At 45.1% G+C, this 26727-nt stretch overlaps 1 protein-coding gene across 1 annotated transcript; it reads right to left on the bottom strand.

The window, feature by feature from the left end:
- Window positions 1–3047: 3047 nt before the first annotated feature.
- BATF (basic leucine zipper ATF-like transcription factor) lies at window positions 3048–24202 on the bottom strand. Its single transcript, XM_006184465.3, has 3 exons — window positions 23833–24202; window positions 21460–21564; window positions 3048–3592 (listed from the first exon to the last, which is right to left on the bottom strand). The coding sequence occupies exons 1-3, from the start codon at window positions 23893–23895 to the stop codon at window positions 3383–3385; spliced, it is 378 nt and encodes a 125-aa protein (XP_006184527.2). The 5' UTR covers window positions 23896–24202; the 3' UTR covers window positions 3048–3382.
- Window positions 24203–26727: the final 2525 nt, after the last annotated feature.

Genomic DNA, 26727 nt, shown 5'->3' with positions numbered 1-26727 from the left:
AGACACTGTTAACGTATATTAGAGTTCCAAACTGGCAGATCTCTGCAGGGCTGCCCTCAGACTTGGGCAAAAGAGGTCCCTGCTCTAGACTCCCCAGATTACAAGAACTCTTCTCCCCCAACGATACCCCTCCCCATGGGGCCTGAGGACCAAGGGGACATGCCTACCCAGAGCCCTCTGTCCCCTTTTAGACAGTGCTCCATATACCCAGGACACCAGAAGAGTGTCCCTGAGCTGGCTTCCAGGAACTGTAACCCTCTTCCCCAGATACCTCTTTGCCAGAATAGATCAGACACTGGTATGTGCCCAGGGATGGCTGTCTGTAGGGGAGGGGTGTGGATAGACCAGGCTTGTGGCACGTAAAGCCACTGAGGAGGAGCCTGGGGTTGGGGAGGCACATGAAGAGGGCAGGCTGCCATCTGGGGGCTGTTCCTCCCTGTGCTGCCTTATGTTGATACAAAGTTCTGAAGCGTCTAAGAGTTCTAAATTCAAACCCTGCCTTCTAGGTTGTTATGAAGATATAACTGTCAACACAGGAGAAAAGAACATACTTGGTTTAACATATTTAACATATTTTATAAGCTTGATTTCTAATGTCTAAATATTTAGACATATGGCATGTGGCCTCCGTCTGTACTCTTGCTCCAGGCTCTGCAAATGTTAGGGGCAAACCTGCCCCACACATACATTTTGTTTGGTCTGCTGAGTGTTTTAAAATAGGGGGGATTTCATGTAGAAATTCTGATTTGGGCTTTTCTTGACAAATTGGAAGATGGCAACACTGGGCCTGAATTCCCTGGCAGCGTGGGATAGAACAAAGGGGCAGCTGTCTCCTGTAGGTAGGTATGCACTCACTCCTCAGTTTTCCACACTCCCCACCACTCCCAATAGTCCTCCATCCAGTGAGCTACATATCTTTATAGTGCCTGCCTAGACCCTGGAGGCATTTGTCAGTCAATGGTCCCTCCACCTGAGAGCGCTATCCCTGTCATGGGCAGGAGACTGGGACAGAACCTGGTGGGTGGGATATCTGTGGTCCAGGCCTTGGAAGTTCAAATCTATTTGTAGCTGCCCCTCCAATTTCCCTGTGTGGTGATGAACTCAGCTTTGACTCTCATCCTAGCCTTCTGCAGCCTTGGTCAGACTGACCAGAAAGGAGAAGTGTAACTGCCCGGGGTCATTAGAAAGTAGAGAATGAAAGGGGAAGAGATATTCTTGCTGAGACACAGAGCAGCACACGTGAGCTCTGCATTTCTGGTTCTGGCTCTGAATGTCATTCAGAAGATGCCCAGCACTGGTCATGTGCCTTCTGCGGGGGTTTCTGGGGGAAAGTCACAGCACTCAAGTAGGGGTGGGGAGAAACATCTCTGATTGGAAGGAAGCCTGCCCCATGAGAGGCCAGGTCCAGGCAGGGCTAGCTGTAATGAAAGCTGGTCCTGAAGTTCTGCTTCCTAAGACTGAGAAAAAAAATGAATTCTGTTCAAGGCAGACAACATCTGAAGGGAGAATTGGCTTCTTTGCTTTGCTTGTGAACACAGGGGTGGAAAGGGGCTACCCAGAGCACTGGCTATCAGAAACCAGGGCCTGAGGGAAATTGATGAGAGGGAACTTCCTTGCTGTAGCTCCTCAACACCCGCCCCCATCTACACTGAGTCCGTGCACTGGAAGAAGACCGCATTTACCAAGTTTTGCTGGGAGACCAAAAGTTGAAATGCATGGTTGTGCAATGGAAGCAGTGCTAATATTTGAAGGCCTGGGCTGTCTCAGCAGGCTCTAAGTCAACTTTCCACACTCATGGCACTGGGGGTATTGGCTTCAGGGGTGAGGGGCCCAAAGGTGGCAGTCTGCCTTCAGGGACCCTTGGGTTGGGCTCCTCCCATAGATAGACTGCAAGGAGGTCAGGTGGTCACATGCCAGGATGCAGCTTTTCCAGGCCTCGGCAGAGTTCAGTAATGCCACTAAGTGCCATGCTGACGTAATCCCAGTGAGGCAGGAGAGACCTGGGTGGGGGAGACCCAGAGCTGAAACCTTGCCTCAAGTCCACCAGAGCTGTCGGCCTGCAGGCTGAGGAGGTGCCGACACAGTGACACAGGCCTGTTCCTCTCCGTCCTGTGCCCACCGTGTCTCAAGATGGCTGCTGGGATGCGGCTGGGGCAGTGGGTACAGCAGGCAGTGGCGGTCCGAGGGACCAAGGGATGAGACGGAGGGAGGCTGCTGAGGGGCTGCATCCGACACCTTCCGTGGTGATCCCTGTCGCTTTAGGCTCCAGCTGGCTCAGCAGGGGCCGTGTGTGTGGGCAGGCCCTGTCCTGGATCTTGGACAGTGCTGTGGGTGAGGCCAGAGGGCACTCGGCCTGGGAGTATCTGAGGAGCAGGAGGACATGGGAACAGGGGAACCAGAGCACACTGGTTTCCGGCTCTGCCGAAACTGGGGGATCTGAAGCCTTGGCGATGACCCTGAGCCACTGCTGCCCTCAAACTGTGCTCACAGTGGCAGCCTGCGGAGCCTCAGGGAGCAGGCAAAGCTGTGTGTGCCTTATCACAGCTTCCCAAAGGAGGCGGCGTCTTCAGCAGGACCCCGACTGCCTGTGTCCCTGAACCACACATTGCCCCAGGAGAGCATGAGGAAGGCACCGCCTGACATGTGAGGTGCTCCTTGTGTTTCTAGAATGCCTTGCGGGGGGCTTGGCCCGCAGCAGCAGCACCCAGCGCTGGCCGTCTGGACAGAGCTGAGTAAGTGTAGTTGTGTGAGGGAGCCCGTCAACCTGAACAACCGTTCCACTCACTGGCACCTCGCACTGGTCCTTCTCCCGTCTAGGGAATAATCCTAGAAATGTCTAGAGCTGACAATCTAGAAAGTATGAGGCAAGGAGGAATGGAAAGTGGAAGGTCACAGTCAGGTGATTTGGGGAGGAAAATCAAGAAGATACCTAGAAGAAGGATTGAAGCTTCTTTGAGAAAATCCAGCTTCTCAAGCACATTAACACACCACGGAAAAGAAGACACCAGCAGTGTGAAAGAGGGAAACTGCCTTGCCAAATTGATTTTTTAAGACATTTACTTAGAAAAATAACCCTTCTGTGCCCTCCTCCCTCTGTGCCAAGGGACGTGGTCGTTTTCCTCGATGCGACTCTGGATCGGGCCTCCCACCCACGTGGAGGTCCAGCCCGCGCCCTCGGGCGGGCGGCCACTCTGCCGGGAGGTGTCAGACACTTCCAGCTGCTATGTCCTGTGCTCAATCCCGGTCCAGGCCTCTGCCCCTGGGTCTCCAGGTGGAGGGAGGCTCTGAGGGACGAGGGCCTCCCGGCCACAGTCTGTGTGCCCCTCCGCATGCCTGGGAGCAGCTGGGGTTGGGGGCTCTGCTCTCCCCCACCTCTGGGAGCTCAGGGCTGGAAGCGCGGGGAGCTGACGTGAGGCTGGTGGAAGGCGTGGGCGCTGTACACCACCTCGGGGGGCGAGGGGGCGCCGGTGACCAGGACGGAGCACAGGGGCTCGTGGCTGCTCAGCACCGACGTGAAGTACTTCATCTCCTCCGTGAGCTGCTTGATCTCCTTCCGCAGCGCCGCGTTCTGTTTCTCCAGGTCTTCACTCTCCTGTGAGGGGGAAGGATTGGCATGGCCGGTTAAAGTCCCGGCGGCGGGCGTCAAGGTTGCGAGGGGGTGGGGGTCGGGGGAGCAGAAGTCTGGATTAGGTGTTCACTGGCACAGCCATAGAGGAGGGCATTGAATTTTTCTGCACATGCGCGTGTGTGCACATGTGCATATATATTTGTATGTGTCGGATGTCTGGATGGTGCATCCGTATAAGCGCGTGAACATTTGTGCGTGTATATGCATCGCTATTATCTTGAAACTCATGAAATTGCTGATATTTGTCTATTTTGACCTGTAAGAATGGCGCTTTCATATGGCCCCAGCTGGTAGAGATGTATGTGTGAAGGCATGTGTGAATTTGCTTGTGAGCGTGCTCCTTTGTGTGCAGGTGCACCTGCATGGGTCTCTGTGACTGTGTGAGGGTTGAGAGGGTCAAGTATATGTTAAGGGAAACCGGCTGGCAGGCCAGAGCCTGGAAAAATGGGAAAGAATTTGTGAGAACATCTTATACTAATTTCACTCTTTCCCTTCTCCTTTGTACCTTGTGTTCTCCAAGGGTTCCCGGCGTTTGCATTTAGTTTGCATTTGCAAAGTCCATGGTTAATTGTCTACTTCACCCAGATTCTAGAACGTTTAGGGTCTTTCTAAATATTAAATGATCAAAATCTAGCAGTGTTGGATTCCACGCCATTCTGCTCTCCCAGCTGCTTGTTCTGAGAGCTCTGGGTGTGTCTCAAGCACCTGTGCTTCCTTTTTTCCAGAAACACCTTTCTCCTGTTGCTTAAGGAAACCATCAGATCCATGCTAATCAGGAAAACTCGGGATAAAGAGCGCTGACTACTGATCACATCATTAATTAATCAACAATCACCCACTGGTAATTAGCATTTACTGGAAAACAATACCACCTTCATAAACCCAGGGGAGTTGCATTTCTGATGTGATTTTCAGGCTCATATTTCTTGATTCAAACAGACTTTCTCGGCTAAATCATTGATGCCCACAAAGGAAGGGAAAATGACACTGGAGATGTAAATAAATTACATTTCAACTCAAAAAGTGGCCTAATATTTGGAGTCTAGGTCATATTTTTCTAGTTCTTTTTGACTTAAGTCAGTATTTTCCAAACTTGCCATATCATTAGAATTAATTTAAAGTCTTGTTAAGACTATAATTTCAGGTCCTTCCTGAAATCTAGAGAGTTGAACTCAGTAGGTTTGGGATTTGGGGTGAATTCTGGGAATCTGAATTTCTAACAGGTGTCCTGGGTTATTCTAACGATCAAGTAAGTTTGAAAATACGAGTTAAAATGATACTAAATGTGTTTTAATTATTCAAGCACTTATTAAGTGCCTGCAATAGAGTCTGAACTCAAGTGTTTGTTGATTGACTGCCTAATGACATTAGTTGCTGGACCAGAAGTTAACTCAAAATTACAGCAGGCAGTGAGCCAATGTGAGATAACTTGACATTTAAAATTTGCCCTAAATAATCAGGAGCATGAGCTGCAGATTAATGAGAGAGCTAGTTATACTGCCAATTGTCCTAAGCCATGCACCTAGGAGTTCTTTTAAAGTGGTAGAGGAGCATATGATTGTGGCCTTACCCATCAAACCAGCTTCCATCTGTGTGAAGGACAGATGTAAGCATGCTCAGCCTCAGCCTGGCATTTCCTGCATGCGGCACTGACCTAGAAAATGTGCCTAGGTCAGTACAAAGGAACTCTCTCTCTCTAAAATGAGGTAGCGGGGTGGGATACCAAGAGCCATGATGGTAGAGTCAGGGGCACTGGTTGCTGCTTCTGCAAGGTGTGGCTGGCTCGTTCATTGGACCATTTAGTTGTTTCCGGGCACATCCTAGAGGGAGGGCATCCCCTCTTTACCGAAAGGTAAGATAAAGCAACACATGAGACTGGGGTGGGGGGTGTTGGTAAGACGGGAACTGGGGGCCGGGAGTCCTGGCCCCTTCCTTTAGCCCTTTTCCTCGCCCCCTCTGAGAGTTTCCACTGGTGACAACATTTACTGTAAGTTCTGTGCTCCGAAGAGCCTGGGCAAACCCCGAGGCAGAAGGGAGGGGTGGGGTGGGCGGGCCGCAGGGACCAACCGCTCTGACCTTCACTCCGCCTAGAGGCCGGCCCAGCTTTCGGGAAGTGACTGCAGGCTCTTCCTCCCGAAGGGAGCCCAGCTGAGCTCTCTTAGGCGTTCTCCTCTCCCTCTCCCCGCCCCAATGGCTTGCAGATCCCAGAGCTCCAGGAAAACGTTCACAACCGCTTCTGCCTCTAACCAGAAAACAACCGCCTGTGACAAGAAACTTGTCTTTACCTTGGGAAGCAAGATTGCTTCCTGCTAGGACCCCAGAGAAACCCGGGGGCCCTGCAGCCAGCCAGACACTTACAGAGGAAGAGTCTGACTTCCCTTGCAAAAGGAAGTGGCCGATCTGGGGCTGTCATTCCTCCACATCCCCACCTGCCATTGCCCGGTGCATTCTGACCCTCCCTGGAGTCATACCCTGGAAAGTGCTCTCACGGGGAAAACTGATGAAGGCGGCCATGGGAGCAGCTCTTTACCCAGAGGTACCATGACCACACCCCCTCACTTCTCCCTAAATTCCCGACAGGAGCTGGACACCTAGAACTCAGTGATGGGGGAAAGGAAAGGAATGTTTGGGAAGTTAATTTCGGCTCTAACATCATGCCTTCTGTTGAGGTGGGGGAGGGGTGAGCCTGTCTTTGGGCTTCCACGCAGCCTGCTTTCTACTTTCCAGAATTCATTTAGGTCCTTCAGGCTCCTCACCATAACCCTCTGAGGTGGACCTAGAAGGCCAGCTGTTATCATTATCCCCACTTTACAGAGTGAGTGAGACCCTGGGACAAACCTATTCTGCATACCCCCTAAAATGACTACAGGCTGTTGTCAGCAGCTGCTGGGAGAAAGAGCTGTAGGCTTCACCTCAAGGCACTTATTTTCTCAGAGGTCTAGAAACTTTGAGTGAGTGATTGAGCCAAAGCCCCATAACCACATCGGTGCACAGCAGGGCTGGGCTCGGGACTTCCCCACCCTTAGCCCTGCGTCCCTTCTAGTGCACCCACTGCTACTCCTGAGAGACTGGCGACTCAAGTGACCAAAGATCTCCAGAGATCTCTAAGACATCCTTGGGTGCCCTAGAGCCTCCCAAAAGAAAACTGGGTCTTGGTTTGGGTGATCCTTAAATACAAGAATCCTGATTTGGACACACTCCAGTCACGGAGCTGATCATCAGCCTCCTGCCCTGAGCTGGAAAGGAATCTCTTGTTCAGCCACCCTGTTAGAAGGCTAACTTGGGTCCAGACCGTCCCCAGATGTGCAGCGAGGTCTGGAATACACGACAATGGTGAGCTCCAATCAGTTAACTGTGACTGGAGTCCTGGTCCTGGTCCTGGCTGGGTGACCCTCAGTGACCCGCTTTCCCTCTCTGAGCCCCAGCTGTCTCACTTTAAAACAAAAAGACTGGACCAACACAATGATTCTCAACCTTGGCCACCCATTGGGGTCAGTGGAATCCCTGGAAAGCTATGACAGTACCGATGCTTGATTCTGCAGTAATCAGTCTGGGTTGCACCTGGGCATTGGGTTGTTGAGGGCTCCCCCGGGGATTCTAAAGTGCAGTGAATGTTGAAAACCACAGGATTAGCTCTCCAAGCCCTCTCCAGCTTTCAAATATTTCAGATTTTAAATGGACTACCTGTGTGTATTAGCAAATTAGAGCCTCTGTTAGAAATTGTGTGTGTGTGTGTGTTGGGAGCAGAGGTATATAGACTCACTTTACATGAGAAAGATTAATAGAAACCAAATTTTGTTTTTTTGGTTTTGGTTTTTGCAGGGTGGTGGGGGGAGGTAATTAGATTTATTCATTTATTTTTAGAGGAGGTACTGGGGATTGAACCCAGGACCTCGTGCATGCTAAGCATGCGCTCTACCACTTGAGCTATATCCTCCCCCTAAACCAAATTTTTAAAAGAATAATCCTGCCTGACTTAATAATAACTAACATTTATCAGGTGCTACCAATCACTCTTTCAAGTACTTTACAGTTATCATTGTATTCAATCGTTGCAACAACCCTATGTGGTAGATGATATTGTTAGCCACATTTTACAGAAGAGGAAAACCTAAGGTACAGAGGAGTTAAGTAACTTGTTCAAGGTCACACAGCTTGTCAGTTGCAGCACCAGTGCTTGAACTGAAGCAGTCTGACTTCGGAGTCTGTGCCCGCCATCCTCCCTAGCATTTGAAGTCTATTTACATCTTATAATATTTGGTAATTATCTCCTATGAGGCCTCAGCCAGAATGACTTTCCAATTTTATCTTCCCTCTTTTCCCGCCTCATGCAAATTGAGATGCTAATATTCACAGTTCACCCTCACCTACGAGGTTACTTGATGCCACCGCTACCACGAACCACAAGCAGATTGGGGGTGGCTAAGGAGGAGGCTTCTCGGGGGTGTGGGAACATTCTGGGAAATTCCCTACTGGAGGGGCCAAGGAGGGGGTCACTCTCAGAGCTCTTGAATGGTGGGGAATCCCCAGGCAGGTCCCTTACCCACAGGGAAGCCAGCGGGGACCAAGGACAGGCTCTGACCCAGGGCTCCAGCAGGGACTCTCCAGGCCCTTCTGAGCAGGGCTTGGTCCTCCTTCCTGCCAGCTCTGGTTTATTGCCTTGACCTTCTCCTTGAAATTTCTAATCACAGTTTCCAGAACGGTGAAAATAGTCCCTGTGTATTTCCTTCTCAACAGAACATGCAGTCATTTATTGGTAAGGTGACATTTTAGCTCCCACCCACACTTCAATATGAGAGTAGTGTGTGAAGCTCCTGTCCCCAACACCCAGCTATTTGTTCAGTCTCCAGCAGTTACCAACCCTCTCCCCCAAGTGCAGACACAGGGTGGAGCCCGCCATTCCTGGAGGAGTCTGAACTGAGTGGTAGGGCACTTTCCAAGCCATAGTACAATCTCACACCAATCCTGGGGAAATTAGCCACAACTTCTGCTCCTTACCTGATGAGGAGAGAAGAGGAATCACTAAACTACAGGTCTTTGAGCTGAATAATTCTGGAGTAATCTTCACTTTCATGCCCTAAAGCGGAAGCTCCAGGACCGTCGGCACCTTGTCATCCTCTGATGCTCAGCCACATCAGCCGTGCCCCACAGGGCCCTGTCTGGGGTCCTGTTGCCTGTTCGTTGGCTTTCAGGATTATGATGTCATTGACCTCATATGTGAGAAACACTATAGGTTGGCTCACAACATCAACCCCAAACTCCTTCCCCCTGCTTTCCTCTAGAGAGGCTGGGGAAAAAAATCCTCAATTACCCAGCTTTCCCTGCAGGTAGGGGTGACTATGTGGCAGATTTGACCAATGAGATATAAGCTGAAGTAACGGGATGGGGGAGTGGGAAAGGAGCTTCGCTTCCCAGGTGAAAAGGCAAAGCCTCACCAAAGGCCACTCTCCCTGGACACAGACTGATGCCTGGAGGTTCAGAAGCCATCTTGCAGCCCTGAGGATGAAAACCACATACTGAGAGAGAAGGAACTTGGTTCTTTGATGACATCCTTGCACTATCCCTGGTCTATCCACTTCTGAGCTTATTATATGAGAAAAATATAAAACATAAACCATGACTTATCGATGCCTCTGTTTGAAAGTTTTTCTATTACTTGTTAGCAGAACACAATCCTGACTGCTGTATCGGGTTAGAAAGGTTATCACTAGCAAGCCCAATTTTGAAAAACAAACAACTAATAACTGCCATCAATGTCAAAGTTTGAATTATTATTTTTTTAAGCTGCCAGGCCTCTGGAACAGAGTGGGTATATACCCTCCAAACTGCCCCAGATTCACTCCACACATTCTACCAGCTGACTGGCTTCACATGTCACTCAACTGTGGCTGCACACTGCAGTTACCTGAATAACTTAAAGACAACAACAACAAAAAAAACACTTAATTCCTGGATTTCACCCCTGAGAAGTTCCAATTTAATTGTTCCAGACTGGGTCTCAGGCAAAAAGATTAAAAATATATGTATAGTTCCCAGGTGAGCTGAATGAGCAACCACCCTGAGAATCATGTTCATAGTGGATTCCTCTTAAAAGTAATATAATAATATAAATACATATAATGTTTGATTTTGTAAAATTTATTATATTTTATATGTTTTTATATTTTAATTTTTAAAATATATTTTATTTTCTAACATATAGTGTAAATAATATAAAGAATGTTAAAGAAGTGGGTGAACACTTCTAAGTCAAAACATTTTTCTAAAAGTAAATGGAGTGGGGAGGGTACAGCTCAGTGGTAGAGCGCAGGCCTAGCATGCACAAGGTCCTGGGTTCAATCCCCAGTACCTCCATTAAAAAATAAACCTAATTAACTCCCCCTCTAAAAAATAAATAAATAAATAAAAGTAAATGGAGAGGGGAGGGTATAGCTCAAGGGGTAGAGCACATGCTTAGCATGCAGGAGGTCCTAGGTTTGATCCCCAGTACCTCCTCTAAAAATAAATAAATAAACCTACTCCCCCCCGCCAAAAAATAAAACAAGTAAATTTTTTAAAAAGTAAGTGGCTGTTTAAGGCAAAGAGTCTTAGTATTACATTACTTTTATAATTGGTGAAAACAGTTCCAAGTAGGCCAGAACAGTTCATTCTTATGATGGAGAGATAAGGGTTAGGGCACATATTGGAATCTCATTAATGATAATTTTATCAAATTAGTTGTCCCCTAGATTATTGAGCTCAGTGAGGGGAGGCGCTATCCTCGTCTGCACTGTTTTGTCCTCAGTGACTGGAACTGTGTCTGGCATGTAGTAGGTGCTCAAAAATCATGTTGCTAGACTGCCAACTTGGGAGTCTAATAATGTCCCGAAGTCTGAGGCCTGCCTAAGTGTGTGATGTCCATGAAATTTCCCGGGGAGCGTTTAACCAAGCATTTAAGTACTTTTAAAGGTTGTTTTTAACTCTAAGATAGTTGCAAATGAGTGTAAGAGATGCACTTTTTAAAAAAGGCCCAGGTCAAACCCCTGCTTAGTAACATTTTTGTTCCCCAAACTGAAGCTGTGGGGTGGGGGCAGCAGAATTACACCACTTTGAGAACCCTGCTGGCAATTTTCCTGGCTTAAACTTGACCTGCCCCATCCATACCAAGCAAAGGAGACTTGACCAGCTGTGGTGAAAAAACAGTTAGTGTTCTTAAAGTTTTTATAAACAACTGGAAAGAAGGGCATATGTTTGCACATATGATAATGCATCTGACATCTTCATCCAGTTTATTCAAAGGAAAATGCCAGCCTCTCTGTAGTAAATAATTAAATATAACATTCTCCCCCAAACAAAACAAAAGGAAAAATGTACTATTGCTTTGTTTTTACATTTGCTCTCCCATTAACTCTCAAACAGCCCAGCGACTGCTATTGCTTCCCATTTGGTAAATCAGAATTTAGCTTCCTCCATATTCCCCTCCCCCACCATCCTAGCAGGATTTGAATGACTCCTGCATGTCTGGTTCCTGCTCCCTCCGGCACTTGGCCTTTGTATCTGAGCTCCTTCTCATTCTCTCACAGTCCCTGGTCCCACAGGGCATCTTCCTGACCCTTGCCTGACCCCAGCCTGAAGGCTCTGCTGAAAGCACCCTTTCCCCAGATCTTCCCAGGCTCCTTCTGTTTGACTCATATTTGATTTCAAACGTCAGGGTCTCAGAAAGACCTTCCTTGGTCACTGTCCCCATTCTTGTCCCTTAGTCACTTTCCACATTGCACTATTTAGTTTTCTCCAAAGCCCTCTTCACTTCATGTGATTAGTGTGCTTGTGTACTTGTCAGTTTATTTTCCAGTCTGACTTCCAATTGAATGTAAGCTCCATGAAGTCAGGAACTCGGTCTGTCTCGTCCTTGCTGAATTCTCAGTGCCTAGGAAAAACCGTAGCTGGCATGTCGGAGGCACTTCATATATACGTGTACAGCAGAATGAATAATTTCGGCTAACATTAGCTCTAGTACTGGGAATATGGCCTTTGCTTTTATCATTTTCTGGACTACCCCACCTCCTTAGCAATAAGGCATATTCTTGTGCCAGTTGAGTACCTGGAAAATGGTTACGGGGTCATCTGGTACAGGCAATTGCATTTTGGCACTAGAAAGCTAGTTCCCTCTGCTGGGCTCCAGACTTTATCACTACTCGAATTTTCATAAGACCTTAAGTCACCCTCCTGGGTTCCCCTAAATCTAGGCTGACCAGATGCTTACTGGGACAGTCCCAGTTCATAGCTATTGTCCTAGTGTAATTTTTACTAGTGCCTCTTTCACTCTCAAAGATGTTCCTATTTGAAGGATAAATTATAAGATCCCCATCAAAGCCTGACCCTCAGATTCTAACTCAATGATATTTTCTCTGTTCTCATTCTCGAGTTCCTCCAGAATTCACTCAGCTCTCTATTTGATCATTTGCTTATGTTTTAAGTAAAAAATATACAGCATAACAACATTAAAGGTATTTTTTAAAAATTATACCCACTCATGATTCTAGTCTTCTTACATGACTCTTCGTTTGTACACGTTGCCATCTTGTCCTTTTTAACAAACTTGAATGCTTATTTTTATAAAGTCTCAATCAGGTTACATATACAATTTGTACTTTCCTTTCTGTCATAATTTTTCCATGCTTACATAACCACTGTAATTATTATTTTTAATGGCTACATCATAAAATAGATGATCCACAAGTTACCTAAAATGTCTTTTTAAGGCTGGACATTTTGGTTGCTATCAAAATGTTGCTATTGTAAATAATGCTGCAGTGAACATCTTGACCCATATTGGTTCTTGGTTTTTGTTCAATTATTTCCTAGGATAAATTCCTAGGAGTGGGATTACTAGGCCAAAAGGTACAATCAGTCTTCTAGTTCATGGTAAGTATTGCTGTAAAGGGGTTATGTAAGATATATAATGGTGGCAGCAAATGTATATATTAATTTTCCTATAAATTTGTTGGGGTTTAGGAATCAGAATTTTAAATAATTTATTTTGCCAGCTAACTAAAGGTTTCTTTCTTAATTTCATTTTAATGTTACAAGTTACTGATTACTAGGAGGAAGAACTTTTTATGTGTCTGTTCCCTAGTACGGCGTTCTCAGCCAAGGACAATGTTGCCCCTACCCCCACCAGGGAACATTTGGGAAGGTTTGGAAATATTTTTGATGGGCACAACCGGGAGGTTGAGGTGGTCCTACTGGAATCTACTGGGTAAATGTTATATATTACAATTCACAGGACCAACTCACTCCTACACACACACAAGAAAGAATTGTCCAACTCAAAATGTCAATAGTGCCGAGGCTGAGAAACTCTTACTGTGTATTGTTTTCATAATCAGAATAGAAAATTAGGTTATTTTCATTTTGATAGGAAAAATGTTACGTAAGCTTTCTGTTCATAGCCTCTGCCCACTTGTCTACTGGAGTCTTGATGTTTTCTTAAAAAGTCTGTTCTGTCTATAGTATTAAGATTAAATCTGCATTTATTTAACTTGACACAAATCTTTCCCCCAATATGTCATTGTCCTTTTGATTTTGGATTACAATGTTAAGACTTTTTTTAGATAAAGAAACATTTAAACTTAGCCTGTCTCAACCTGGGACTCTCTGCCTTTCTGGTCTCTTGCTGTATACTTGGGTTCTATTGCTGAAGAGTGTCCAGGCCGTTCAGACATTCTGACTACTGGTCTACTTCTTGGCTCATGCTTTGCAAAAGGACGTGTGGGAGACACACCATCTGCAGAGTGAAGTCCTGTTCAGCAAAGCAGCACAAAAACAAAAGCAAGCGGAGGGAAGCAAGAGGTTTGGGATCTTGGGTGTCCTTGGTGAAGACATCAGTGTCTTCACAGGTAACACGGCACAGTGGCTTAGAGCGACTCTGAGTTTCCTTTTAATTTCATGATTTCGTGAACAAAGGAAGATGACTATAGTTACTGTTACTCTCTCCACAAGCTACCATGTGGACCCATGGCAGGACCCTGTATAGATACCTCCCAATGTGTGGGGGACTTTTTCCCGTGGAACCAATCTACGGCCCCAAGACTCAAGGAGCCAGACTAAGTCCTACAGAAGAGACTGTGTAAACCCTTAGCAGCTGAGACAGGGACTCTTTCGTAAGACTCCCTCATTCTTTTCAAGTGAAAGTAGCCTGGTAGCTGCTGAAAACAGCTTCGAGAAGACATCTGCTGAATGGGTGCCATCAATTTCTGACCTGGGACCCATAATCCCATGTAGACAGAAATTCCCTACAATGCCAAGACTGGTATGGAGCCAGCCTCCTTATAGATATGCCTCCCAAATGTAACCGCACTGACCCATAGTCAGTGGGATGAGCAGCTAGGGGTGGTGGATTCCTTAACATGTTTTTTCTCCCTAAGTGAGAATAGTCTAATCTTTATCCTAATTTTTTAAATGGTACACATTCATCATAGTACAAAAGAATGATAGAAAAGTACCAAGAGTAAGGCGAGCTACTCAAAACTCAACCACTCAGAAGTAACCACTGACAGCATTTTGGAGAACATTCTTCCAGACATGTCTTTATGCATGCAAACATGCCTCCCAACCACAAATTTTACATCAACGGGATTATACTCTGCATACTTTTTGTCACATGCTTTTTCATTGAGTGCTGTCATTGACATTTTGCTATGTTAATAAATACACACCCACATAGTCATTTTTAGTGCCAGCATAAAATTCTAGTGTCTGAATATGTCATAATATACTTTACTCCCCAGTAGTTGGGCATATGTCCAATTTTATAGCATTGATAAAGTGTTTACTACCCACAAATAATGATGAATTGAGCATCTTTATGCATCATTGTTTCTTCAAACTCTTGTGAGTGGAATCGCTGTACCAAAGGGCAAGATGTTAATATTCATTGCTACACAGCTTTCTTTCAAAAATTGTTTCAATGGATATATTATTCTATTGCATAGAGACAACATTACTTTCTCAACCAGGCCTAATGATGGAGAAGGAAAAGTGTCAATTTTGAACAATGTTGTTTAAAGAACAACAACAAAATAAATTCAGGAAGAGATTCAAGGAGGATCAGTTAGTGGTGATGAATACATCTTCATGAGGGTCCAAAGGAAAAGGCTGTGCTGACTAGTGGTCAGGAAGATGGGTTCTCAAGTCAGACAGACCTAGTTATAAGCTGTATGACCTTGGACTTAACCTAATATTTAAATGACAAAACAAGGTTTTGGTGCAGATGAAGTGACATATTGCAGGTAGTGCAAGTAACACACAGTGTTTGGGTCATAGTCATGTGTTCAGTGAATGTATTTTTAATAAAAAGAAGTTCATAGCAATAGAGGCCCAAGAGAAATGTCTCTTTTCCACAGATAGATCAATGATTTTACACTGAACATTTTTAGAGCAGAACTAGCTAGACAGAACATTCCTTCTGTGGTTTTTGTTTTGTTTTATTGTGTGTGTGTGTGTGTGTGTGTTTTAAAACCTATGACTTCTCTATGCCAATATACCTTATGGCATGGTGTTCTAGAGAGAGGAAAAAAAACTACAGGCGTGAAAAAGGACCATAAGCAGCCTTCTCTCCCACACCTCCCCAGAAGACCAAAAACAATAGTGTCTCCTTCTAAGGAGGCCCAGGAAGTTAACATCTTTGCTGAGCTTTGCTTCCTCCATTATTCAATTTTCCTCCAATTGTAAATACCTTATTTCTCACAACGTCAGCTTATAGCTTCATTTTATGCATAATTTATACTCATGATGTTTATTATATATGACATTAAAGATACACTCTGGAACCTGTACATCTTTCTCTTTTTAAAAAAACTAGTATGAGACTCCTTCAGCCCCAGGCAAGCACCTGTCCCACCCCCTCTAAGGAAGTACCTGAAGTTCCAGTGTTCAGATCGGGCCCTGTTACTCTGCTGTCTCCAGTTCCATCCTCAAGGCCAGGTCTGACATGTCAAGAGCACAGGTCTGGCCTAATATTACTGTCCACCCACCACCACCTCTACTTTTAGCCTTTTCGTGAACAAAGCTTCTCAATTGTTTTCAATTCTCTTTCCCACTGACCTGGGACACTGACTCAAAATCCTTCCTGCTACAAGGCATCAGAGAGCCACTGTAACTAACCAGCATAACCACACAAATGAAGCTGATTTGCCACCCCTAATAGTGGCTCACCTAGTACTGTAGACCTTAGGATTACTCATTACAAATCCCAACTGACAGTTGGTTGTCCCAAAGGACTGAGATATTTATGTACGATGTTCAAGGGATAAAATGTCACAGTGGAAGACTATCCAATGTTTTAAATCAAAATTAGAAAAGAAATTGTCCTAATGTATATGTAGTAATGATTGATGTTGGGAATTAAAATATCTACATTATAAATATGAAAGCACATGATGAAAACATCCAAACTATACTAAAAATGTAAAAAAAAAAAAGAAATAAAGAAAAGTATCTCTCTCCTGCTTTGGATATTTTGTCCTACTTTTCAGAAATAAGTATCATTAACAATTCTGGGGTGGGGGGGACTATTTGAAAATTCTAAAGTTTATACACATATGCACATAAATGTTTTTCTTTTTATTAAACATACATATGGGGGGGAGGGTATAGCACAAGTGGTAGCGTGCATGCTTAGCATGCATGAGGTCCTGGGTTCAATCCCCAGTACCTCCTCCAAAAATAAAATAAAACCTAATTATCTCCCCCACATCCTGCCAAAATAAATAATTAAATAATACAAAAATAAATATTAAAAAAAACATACATATGGGAGAAAACTTCATACGATACTCATACCCTTTTCTCTTAAGAGTATAGAAGCTTGATAATCTTCAGATTCGCACATCCAGACGTGCCAAGTTATTTTAACAACTTCATGGTATTCTACTGAATGAACAGACTGAAGTTTATTTAATGAGTCCCTTTCTGATGGATATTTAGCTTGTTCCAGTCTTTGCTATGACAAACAATGCAACAATGAGGATCTTTACATGTGCATAATTGTGTGATCTGTGGGTATGTTTGAAAACAGACTCCTAGATGTAAAATTGCCAAGTTACAGGGTATGTGCTCTTATAGTTTGGATGGACATGGTCAAACTGCCCTCTAATGGAGCGGTACCAACTTACACTTCTAGTAGTGTGTGGTGGTACCTGCTTCTCTATCACCTTGGCAACATTGTATATGAGCAATGTTTATCTGTTTTTTCCAATCTGACAGGTGAATCTCATTGCTTTAACTGTTATTTCCCTAACTAAGTGACGTCTAGCATCTTTTCTATATTTATTTGCCACTTATTTTTCTCTTTCTGTAAATTGCCTGTTCCTCATCACTCATGTTTCTTTTGGGTTGTTAATTGTTTTCTTATCCATAAAGCTGTCATATATTAAGTAAATATGCCCTTTTTTAGTCAGATGCGCTGCAGATGCTTTCCCAGTCTCTCATTTCCCTTTGATTTTGCATATATAATACTTTGAACAGTATAGAAATTTTCACTTTTTACATACAAAGGTAATGTATATCAATCTTTTCCCTTCTGGTTTGCATTTTAAGACTTCACTCCAAGATAAATTTTTTTAATACTCATTTTTTCCCCAAATTTCTTTAGTTTTTTTCCATGCATTTAACCTATGTGTATGTTGTATAAAAAAATGAAGACTCTAGCTTTTTTTTTTTTTTTAAACAAAGGCTAGTCAGTTATCCCAACACTATTCATTGAATAATTTAGCTTTCTCTCTCTGGTTTGAAATACCATCCTAGACATTTGGCAATTGCACTTATGTCTTAGGAATTGACATATGTATTTGGGTCTTAAATTTGAGCTTATTTTGGGGTCTATTTCTATATTCTATTCTGTCCAATGTTCTGTCTTTTCCACATTGCTTTGACTTCTGTATTTGAAATTCACTTTAATACTTATTCAGCCAATCTTCTCTAATTACCCTCCTTCTTCAGAGCTTTCCTGGAAATTCTCACAGGTTTATTTTTCACCAGGTACTTAGAATAGCTAAGCTAGTTCTCCTCCAATGCTCAGAAAATCCAATTTTATTGAGATCACATTAAATTAAATTAAATTATTAAATTTCTAGTTTAATTTAAGGGAAATTGCTGTCTTTACATAAGGTATATCCTTCCCTTTATTTGATTGTTTTTTAAGTCACTTAGAATAATTCTGAAGTTATTAAAAATTAAGTCCTGCATATTTTTTGTTAAATTTATTCCTTCCTTCCACTTGCTGTTGTTGGTATTGTAAATAGACTCTTTCCTCCTAATAAATTTTGTAATCTAATTTGCATATGAAAAGTTATTGCTTTTTGTGTTAACTTTGAAAGCTGACTGGATTCTTATTTTTAATAGTTTTTCAGCTGATTATCTGGGATTCACTTATTAGTGACTAACACTTTTGAAAGTGAACTGGTCAAGATATGACTTTCTCCTTTTTAATCAATGCCTTTACTGTACCTAACGGACTCTATTGTTGACTGCGGGAAAAAGGAGCTGAGCGTGATGAGTGCTGTGTTAGACACCCAAGCAAAAGAGAATTAGAACAGAAAGTGTACTTCATGGATATCACAGTTATGAAAAGAAGCACCTGACCCAGCTTATGTGAGGGGTAGTTAAGGCCAGAGATGGCAGGAGATTAAACACATCGTTGAAAGCAGCAACATCCCTACTCTGCTATTTTGAAAGCAAACACGTACAGCGTTTTGGTGTAAACCACTGATAGGACGATACTGAAAATGTTAAACAGTAAATATCCCACACTCTCACTAGAGAAACATAATACTTCTTTTGGTATTTTAAGAGAAGTAATAGTGACAAAGTTGAAACTGAGAAAATAATTGTTACCCCAGCATGTATGAGGCTTGCACACTAATACAAACCTGGTCCTTATTTGGTATTGTACTCTCAGTAATTTCTAAACTCTGGTCTTTAATGTCTTGGTAGATGTCCTATGGCTGTGTATGAGGACCAGAGGGTGGTTCCAGAGCCTCAGCATGGGGAAATTAGCATGGAAGGGAGTCAAGGGCAAACCAAGCACTCAACCCTAAAATGCTGGTGGTAAAGCAGGAGGTTTTCTACCTGAATCACAAACATACTTAAGAGGATAATGGATGGAGAAGATGGGTGACTATTGTCAGAGAGGAAATGAACATTTCAGATCACAGCCAAACCCTCTGTTTGATGGTGGCAGATTCATATGTTGCTGCCAAAAGCTGCTACCTGAAGTCAAGAAACATAAGTCACATTGGCTGCAACCCCCAGGATTGCTGTGTACACTCTAAGGTGTCTTATGCACTGGGCAAAAAGTGAAGATAAGTGCCATGGTGCTCAGAAGAAAGGAGTGGGGAGGAGTTTGTGTCCACGTGTGAGAAAGATGGGAACACTCTAGAGACTGAGGCTGGGGGCTTGCATGTGGACATGGGAGACTACACAACTGGTGGTTCCACAGACCCCAAATCCCAGAGTATCCCAATACGGCCATGACTAGTATAAGCAGATGGGCTAAAACTTCTGGTTCTAACTCTTGTCTTGCAGAGAGAGAGAGTGGAATTAGAGTTGAAAATCCTTCCACAGCAAAGAAGCATATATGTCACCCTCTTTGATACATCCCCAAAGGGTTGAAGGAAGACCAGGGGGTTGAATTTCCAGGGAGACAGGAGAGCAACTCAAGATAGGGAAGACTCCTCTGCTCCTGCTAGGAGGGAGGGGGCTCTCTGTCACTAGAACTGAGCAGCTATATTTTGGGGACCATTTCCAGGAGTAGAGTGTCTTAAGCATCAAAAGTGTGTCTGAACTTCCCAGTCTTTAAGAACGCTTTCAGCCCTGAGATTCTGTGATTTATACATAAATATAATTTTATATACATAAAATATTAGTTGTGATTATCTTGCTTCTTAAAATAACTATTATTAACATTACTCTTATTATACTTAAAGATTTTGCATATTTATTATATGCCAGGGAGTGATGCTTGAGTTCTTTATATTCACTATCTCTATGAGGTAGTTACTATCCCATTTTCCTGATAAGGAAGCTGAGTCTAAGGGAGGTTAAGAACATCTCTAAGGTCTGAGATCGGTCACACAGATAGCATATTGCAGAGCTGGGTTTCAAACTATGTCCTTCTGACTGTGGTGCTGCTGAGCTACACTTAGTTTCCATTTTTTTTTTTTTTGTTGTTGTTGTTGGTTTTGGGTTTGTTTGTTTTTTTTTAATATTACAAACTTTAAAAGCTTATAGCAGTTTGTCAGTCTCAGGACATTGTCTACTTGTACAAAAAGGTAGGTTTTATCCTTTCTATTTATATTCTATTTATATTATATATACTTATATATTTATATTTATATTTATTTGTTCATTTGCTTGTTTTAAAGAATACTGAATTAGAATCAGACTCTGATGGAGACAAAGTGAGTGATCATAGATTTTCAAGCTTGAAATAGTAAACTGGTGTGTTGTGAGCCCCTCAGCCATAATAAAACCCTGGAGAACATGTAAGCAGCAGGGTCACCAACAACTTAACACTTAGACTGCTGATCACAGTTATCAAAGAGAAGAACAGACTTGGTGTTCATTCATTCTTTTGTTCACTTCAACAAATATTTATGAACTTAAAACTATGTTAGTATGCATGGAAGATATGTTGAATACATTTCAAATAAAACACAAGCATCCAATCAGAGATCTTGGCCTGCTCTCTGCTTCCTTACAAAGCTAAAAGAAAGCATCTTTTTTATCTAAAGCTACATCTTACTTTCTCTTGATAAGATTAAAACAACTATTCTAACCAGCCGATTATCAAGCTAATCTTTCAAATAAACATAAACATATACATTTTTGGTGCCAATTGCCCATTTTACAATTGGAAAGAATTACCGGGATGCTAGAGGTTTAGGAATGGACCTCCTCAGAGGGAAGGACAGGAAGGCAGAGTTGCCAGAGAAAGGGCTGAGGGGCTGGAAGAGGAAGGAGCCAGTGGAATAAGAGTTGGCTGAACAGGAGCAAATTACGGGCAGAGTGGAGAGAGGTGGGGTGATAAGGTACGGGAGATAAGGAGGAAGCTTTATAAAGCACACAGCTGAATTTAGAAATACTAACTAGGATCTTGGGCCACTGATAGAAACCTCAGATCACCCAAGGCCCCTGCTCAAGCCAGGGGTCAGGGCCTTCCCCAGAAAGTGTGAGACTAGAAGCAACTCAGCCAGGGTGGTGACCATCCCAGATAAGTGCATTTGAAACTACATCTTTCACAGACCCCTTGGGATAGCCATAAAATAGAAATTTTGAAATAAAATCTTAATAATGTTCAGAAAAATGTGTAAGGTGCAACACCCTGTGGAACTCCTAGTCCCAAATACAGGGCCCCGCTGGCCTCCCAGGAGATGGGAGTATATGTGGTCCTAGCACTGTTGGGTGATGGACTCCCCCAAAGCATGTAACATCTTCTAAATTCCTCCCCAAGGTGGTCCTGCCTTCTGCTCTCTAGGTTCATGAGGGATGGAGCTCTCGGCTACCCTGTCTCTGAGCAGACGGCACTGCCTTCCACCAGCCTCTGCGCTGCCCACACTCAGCTCCTATCCTCCTGGGCCGCTCAGGGCTCATTTCTCTTTCAGCCTCCTGGGCCATCCCTTGCTATAGAATCTCTTCAAATCACTCCCCTCCCTGCCTCGCCCACAGCCCTCACCCCTCCACTTACTCCCCCATCCCCACACAGGCAGACTCAAAGCTATGGTGCAGGCATCCACGATGGTGGGGAGCAGAGCCTGCAGCTCAGGAGGATAAAGAAAGTTCTGAACACTCACCAGATGGAGGGTGTCAGCTTTCTGTGTCTGCCGCTGCCGGCTCTTCTGGGCAGCAATGCGATTTTTCTCCCTTCTCTGAACTTTTCTCACATCGTCAGATGAGTCCTGGGAAGCAGGGATGATGAGAATTAGGCAAGCTACCCCTCTCCTCCGAGTTAAAGCAGGCTCTTATGGCGTTTGATACCCAGCCATCCATCCTTCTATTTCTTCATCTTGATTTGCCCATCTACCCTCTTTACCAAAAGGCTGAACCCAGAAGAGGACTCTGCCCTACACTCTGTGACACTCTCTTAGGTCTCTACAATGTTTTTGGCCAAAAGTTACAGGAAGAGGGCAGAAGAAGCTTGAGGCCTCAGTAAGGCTGTATTTGGAAAAAAGATGGTTAAGGCGATGAAGTGTGTTTTATCACCTCTCCTCTTCAGGGCTGCTCCACCCTTACCCTCTCAGTTTTGGCCTAGAACTTTGCTATTTTTTCCAAAACTTCGTTGAGCACCTACTGTGTGCCAGCTTCTGTGCAAGTGGGTCCCCCCCTCAGAGGCACTCTTGTTGAATTCCCCAATTCTGTGAATTTGATATAATTATTTCCATCTTGTATGTGCAGCAACTGAGGCTAAAGAGCTTGCCCAAGTGCTCACAGAAATCTGGGTGCTACATCTTCCAGTGCTAAGTCTGACACCTTTCCAAGCTGCCCCCGCCCCTGCCCCCCGACCTCACTGGTTTGTACCCCATGTGTCTTCTGCAGCACCCTGAGCTGAAGTCCCCATCTCAGAGCTGCCCCTTCTTTCCCTGCATTCCCATCATTATGCTCAGTGAACTTGACATTCCTCATGGCTCTGAGCACAATATCCAGTACAAACTGGAGGCCAAGGACAGCTTTCCTGGTGGCAGTTACCTGGCTGTGGAAGGTAGTGCACAAGGGGGCCTTTGGGTGTTCTCTAAGTACACCACACAGATGGGCATGTGCTCTGCTTGGGCAGAGAGGTTAGCTCTGGCTTTCAGCCAGAGGCTGCAGGATAAGTGTAGGAGTCTTCTTCACCTCCTGCCCTGTCCCCTTTCATGTCCCCACAGGCTAGAGGGACACAGTTCCTAGGGCAAGACTGCTCACCTAGGATATGTCTCAACAACCTGCCCAATGCTTCCAGGCCATTGCAGCTAGAGGGCACTGGGTTAGATAGGAAGGAAGTGCTCTTCCTCTAAGGGGGATGGGGAACCGGGTTACCATGGAAGCCATGAGTAATTTCCTTCCTAAGAAGAGTACACACTTCCAGGCAGTCTGAACCACTCTGATACCATCTTAAGCAGAGGACTGGGCTGTTCATCCTCTAGAGGTCTCCACCAGGACTTCTACTTGCCACTCTGCTGCTAGGTACTGATGACAGAATCTGTCCAATATGTTTATATTTCACTTGCATTTGGGCTGCAGCATTTTGAAAGCCCTCTTGGATAAGAATTTCCTTGCTAAGGAAAGAATTCAGTTTTTCAACCACAAAATTGGAGAAGAAATTGTAATCCACTGATGTATTGGATGAGAAAGAAGAGGGTTTCCTATGGAGAGGGCTGTCAAGGAATGGGTTAAGGAGAAAACCCTAGAAGCTGTGAGGCAGCCAGGATGCCTCATTTTTTGGCAACCCTCAAGCTGAAAACTTTTACATTAGAAGTCACAATTTAGATTCCAAATGTTCGCAGAACCTCTGCCTTCATCTCTCTGGATTCCCTCAGAGCTGAGCTGAGTTCCTAGGGAATGTCTTCAACTCTCCAGAACCATCTCCTGGTTCACATCCTTCCTCCTCCAGCACCCTCTCTGCCACCTGTGTTAACCACAGGTGTTGTGCCTGGCAGATAAGATAGATCTTCCTGGGCTGGTGTGGGGTCCTCCTCCTTCTGACCTAGCTTTTGTTCCCCCTTTAGTTTTCCCAATCCCTTTCCTCTCTGACCCCACCAGCCACCTCCTGGGCAACCATCTAGCATTGGGGTTGTGCATGCCAGCAGCCCGCGTTCACCTCCTCCTCTTATTTTGCTACTGCCTTGGAGTAAGATAGGCTCTTCCTCCAAGAGACAAGAGTTCTCTGGTACTCATTCTCCTCTTGGCTTCCTAGAAAGCTTCATGGAGTGAGAAGCCAGGGGCATCATCGGGGAACAGAGGGGGAAAAGGGGCTTTGGCAGGATGGGTGGAAGGATGAGGGTCTCCGCCAGTATGCACAGTCAAATTGCAGATCCCGTGTCTTAAGTCTAACAGGGTACCTGCCACCAGCCATCAGCCACCAGCCACCTCCTCGCCCCTTAGCTCCCTGGGCAGGACAAGAAAGTCTGACCCTCTCCCTTTCCCCCCCTGAGGAGAATCAGAAGGTAGGAGGAGGGAAGGGAGGACGCTACCTGCTTGCCAGGGGGTGGAGAGCGGCTGAAGCTGGAGTCGCTGCTGTCGGAGCTGTGAGGCATGGCTGCAATCTTCCGGGCTCTCACACAGCCCCGAACACCTCTGGGCTCTCCTGTCACCAGGCAGCCTCCCTTCCTGACTGCTCCCAGGCCACCAGCCCACCCCCCTCCGCAGGGCCCTCCTCTGCCCGCCTTGCAGCCACCTCTGACCCCGGCGTCCTCCTCACTCTGGGGTGCAGGGGCTCTGCTCCCCACAGGGACATGTCGCTTGCTTTGGGGCTCGCGCCCTCTCTCTCTTGTGGTTTCTGGTAACTCACGCTGGAAGTCACATGGGCGGAAACTTAAACAAGTTAGAAGCTAATTTGAGAGAAAATACATATCTGGGAAAAGACCCACAGAATTATGTGAAAGAAAGAAAAAAAAAATACACAAAACCCCAGATACCTTCCGACAGTTTGAAAGGCAGATCAGCTCTCTTCAATTGATGAAGATAAAAGAGAAAAACAACCCAGGGAGGGAAAAACCCCAGCCAGAATTAGCAAGTCCGTCTTCTGTCAACACAGGCAGAAGGGAGAGGACAGTAGGGAAACAGTTTCCACTGTCATCCGACTTGAGTTTTAAACCAAAATAAAGCAACTGGGATTTCTTTCTGGTTTTCACCTGAAAGCAGCTGCCTGTCCTGTCTCGCAGTAGGCCTTCCTCACTGCCCCGGGCAGCCCAGCCTGCTTGAGGGTGGGCTAAGGGTGAAGGGGCCCAAGGGCAACGGTCCTTTCCTGACTATCAAGCAAAAGAGGCTTTGGTAGGTCTGAAAGCCACAGGGGGTGTTCTGGAATTGGTGCTCTAAATGTGTATTCATCACCTTGGACTTTTGGCAGAGTGCTCTCTTTAGAGAAATGATGCCTCTTAGTTGAAGGTTTTTCAGGTCAGGATTGGCCTGGAATCTTAATGATTCAAGAAGGTCACAAAGCCAGAGCCAGAATGGAAAAATTGTAAAAGATAAAATAAAATAAAACAAACAAAATGAAACACAAAACAGTGAATGAGCACTGTATTTGGAGTCAAAACAGCCAGGATTTGAATTCTGCCTCTACCACTTAGTATGTCTATGGCCCTGAGCAGCTCACCTGGACTCTGTACCTCTCCCTATCTCCATCTGTAAATAGAGGATGATAAAACCTGCCCTGCCTACCTCTCAGAGCTTTTCAAGAAGCAAATCATCACATGGATCGGAATGTCCCCAGAGGACTGTAAAATATGCCACGAAGACAGCTGTTACTGGTAGTGTGACTAGCCTTGCCATAAGCAAGTTTGTGGAGTTCTCAGTAAGCAATCCCACACACACCTGGGCCTTCTGCCTTCTTAAAAAATGCCCTGCCTCATTCCCAGCACGGCCCAAGGCTAAATGCTTGCCTTGCTTAGTCCTAATGGAGAGGAAGTGTAAACCCCTAAAGGGTTTTGTGTCCACTGGCTGAATTTCTGCCCTGAGACAATATTGCCCTAAGGGTAAATTGAGCAAAACAAAATTCCTTCCCCCAGAAAGTTATATTTGTGTGGGGGAGGCAGACAGTAAATGAAGAAGTTAACATGTAATAGCAGATGGTGACCAGTGCTGGGAGGAAAATACAGCAGGTCAGGATTAGGGAATTCTGGGGGTCGGTGGGTTGCTATTTCTACAGGGTGGTCAGGAAGGCCTTAGTGAAAGGGGGACATCTGTGCAGATCCCCAAAGGAAAGGAGGGAGTGAACGGTGTGGGTGTATAAGGAAAAAACATTCCAGCAAGGAGCTGAGGAGGGACTGTGTTTGGTGTGTTGAGGGGAAACAGGGAGGCCGGTGTAGCTGGAACAGAGAAGCAGTGAGCAGCAGGAGATGAAGTCAGCTAGGTACCAGGGGGTGAGGTGACATCGGGCCTCGGAGGGCACTGTGAGGATTTTGGCTTTTATTCTGGAAGCAATGAGGAGCTCCCAGAGGACCCGCCTTCCCACTTCTACTCCGTGATTCTCTGCCTGAGCCACTGTTAGTTCCTCTCCCAGCACTTACCAAATTTGGTAACTCTTTACTTTGTTTTCCCTGGCTTCCCACGTTAGAACGTTAGCTCCATTTGTGAATTTCCTTCCGCAAATGTTTATTGAGCACTTACCATGTACCCAGTTCTAAGTACCAGGGATACAGTTAGTATTTTGACTGTTTCTCTGAATGAGACGATGAATCAGTTCGTTTTGCTGCCTGACAAACCACAAAAAAAATCTCAGTGGCTTAAAACAACAGCCATGTAGTTAGCTTGTGAGTCGGCGGGTCATCTGGAAGGTTCTTTGGGTGAGGCTGTGCTAGGCTGAGCCTAGCAGGGCTGCGTCGTGTGTCCTAAGACCACTGGGAGGTTGCCTGATAAACGGTTGGTCTAGAATGGCCCGGCCCTGGATTGTTCTGTTCCACGTGCTCTCTCATCCCTCAACAGGCTTGCCTGGGCCTGTGTACATGGAAGTTCTAGGATTCAAGAGAAAGAGCAGAAACATTCAAAGCCTCCTGAGGTGCAGGCTCAGAATTCCCATAATGGTCCTTCTGCACACATTCCATTGGGCAAAAAAGTCCCAAGGCCAGCCCAGACTCCCTGGGTTGATGGGAGGAATATAAAGAATTGTGAGCATGTTTGTGGTCTCCCACAGATGAGAAGCCATTGGTGGTTTTAGAGCAGAGGAGGGGCAAGGTTTTAAAAGGGTTTTGACAGGATCTCTCTGGATGCAGTTGAGATTTACTGTAGAGGAGCGAATGGAGGCGGGGAGACCAGTTGGGATTATGGCACTAGATTATCATGATAACCTAAGTAAAAAATATCGGTGGCAGAGACCAGTGAGCTAGGGAGGAAGGTGGTAAGAAGTGGGCCATGTGATAACCAGTGAC

Source organism: Camelus ferus, chromosome 6 (assembly GCF_009834535.1).
Source record: "Camelus ferus isolate YT-003-E chromosome 6, BCGSAC_Cfer_1.0, whole genome shotgun sequence".
Taxonomy (NCBI): domain Eukaryota; kingdom Metazoa; phylum Chordata; class Mammalia; order Artiodactyla; family Camelidae; genus Camelus; species Camelus ferus.
This window is presented reverse-complemented; position numbering and strand designations above follow the sequence as displayed.

Bases quoted from the DNA above. Each gene is read 5' to 3' on its own strand.
- BATF (XM_006184465.3), bottom strand. From the start codon at position 23,895: ATGCCTCACAGCTCCGACAGCAGCGACTCCAGCTTCAGCCGCTCTCCA. The intron at 21,565-23,832 runs GTAGCGTCCTCC...CCTGCTTCCCAG, and splicing joins CTCCACCCCCTGGCAAGCAG to GACTCATCTGACGATGTGAG. The intron at 3,593-21,459 runs GTGAGTGTTCAG...TCCCCCTCACAG, and splicing joins AAGCTGACACCCTCCATCTG to GAGAGTGAAGACCTGGAGAA.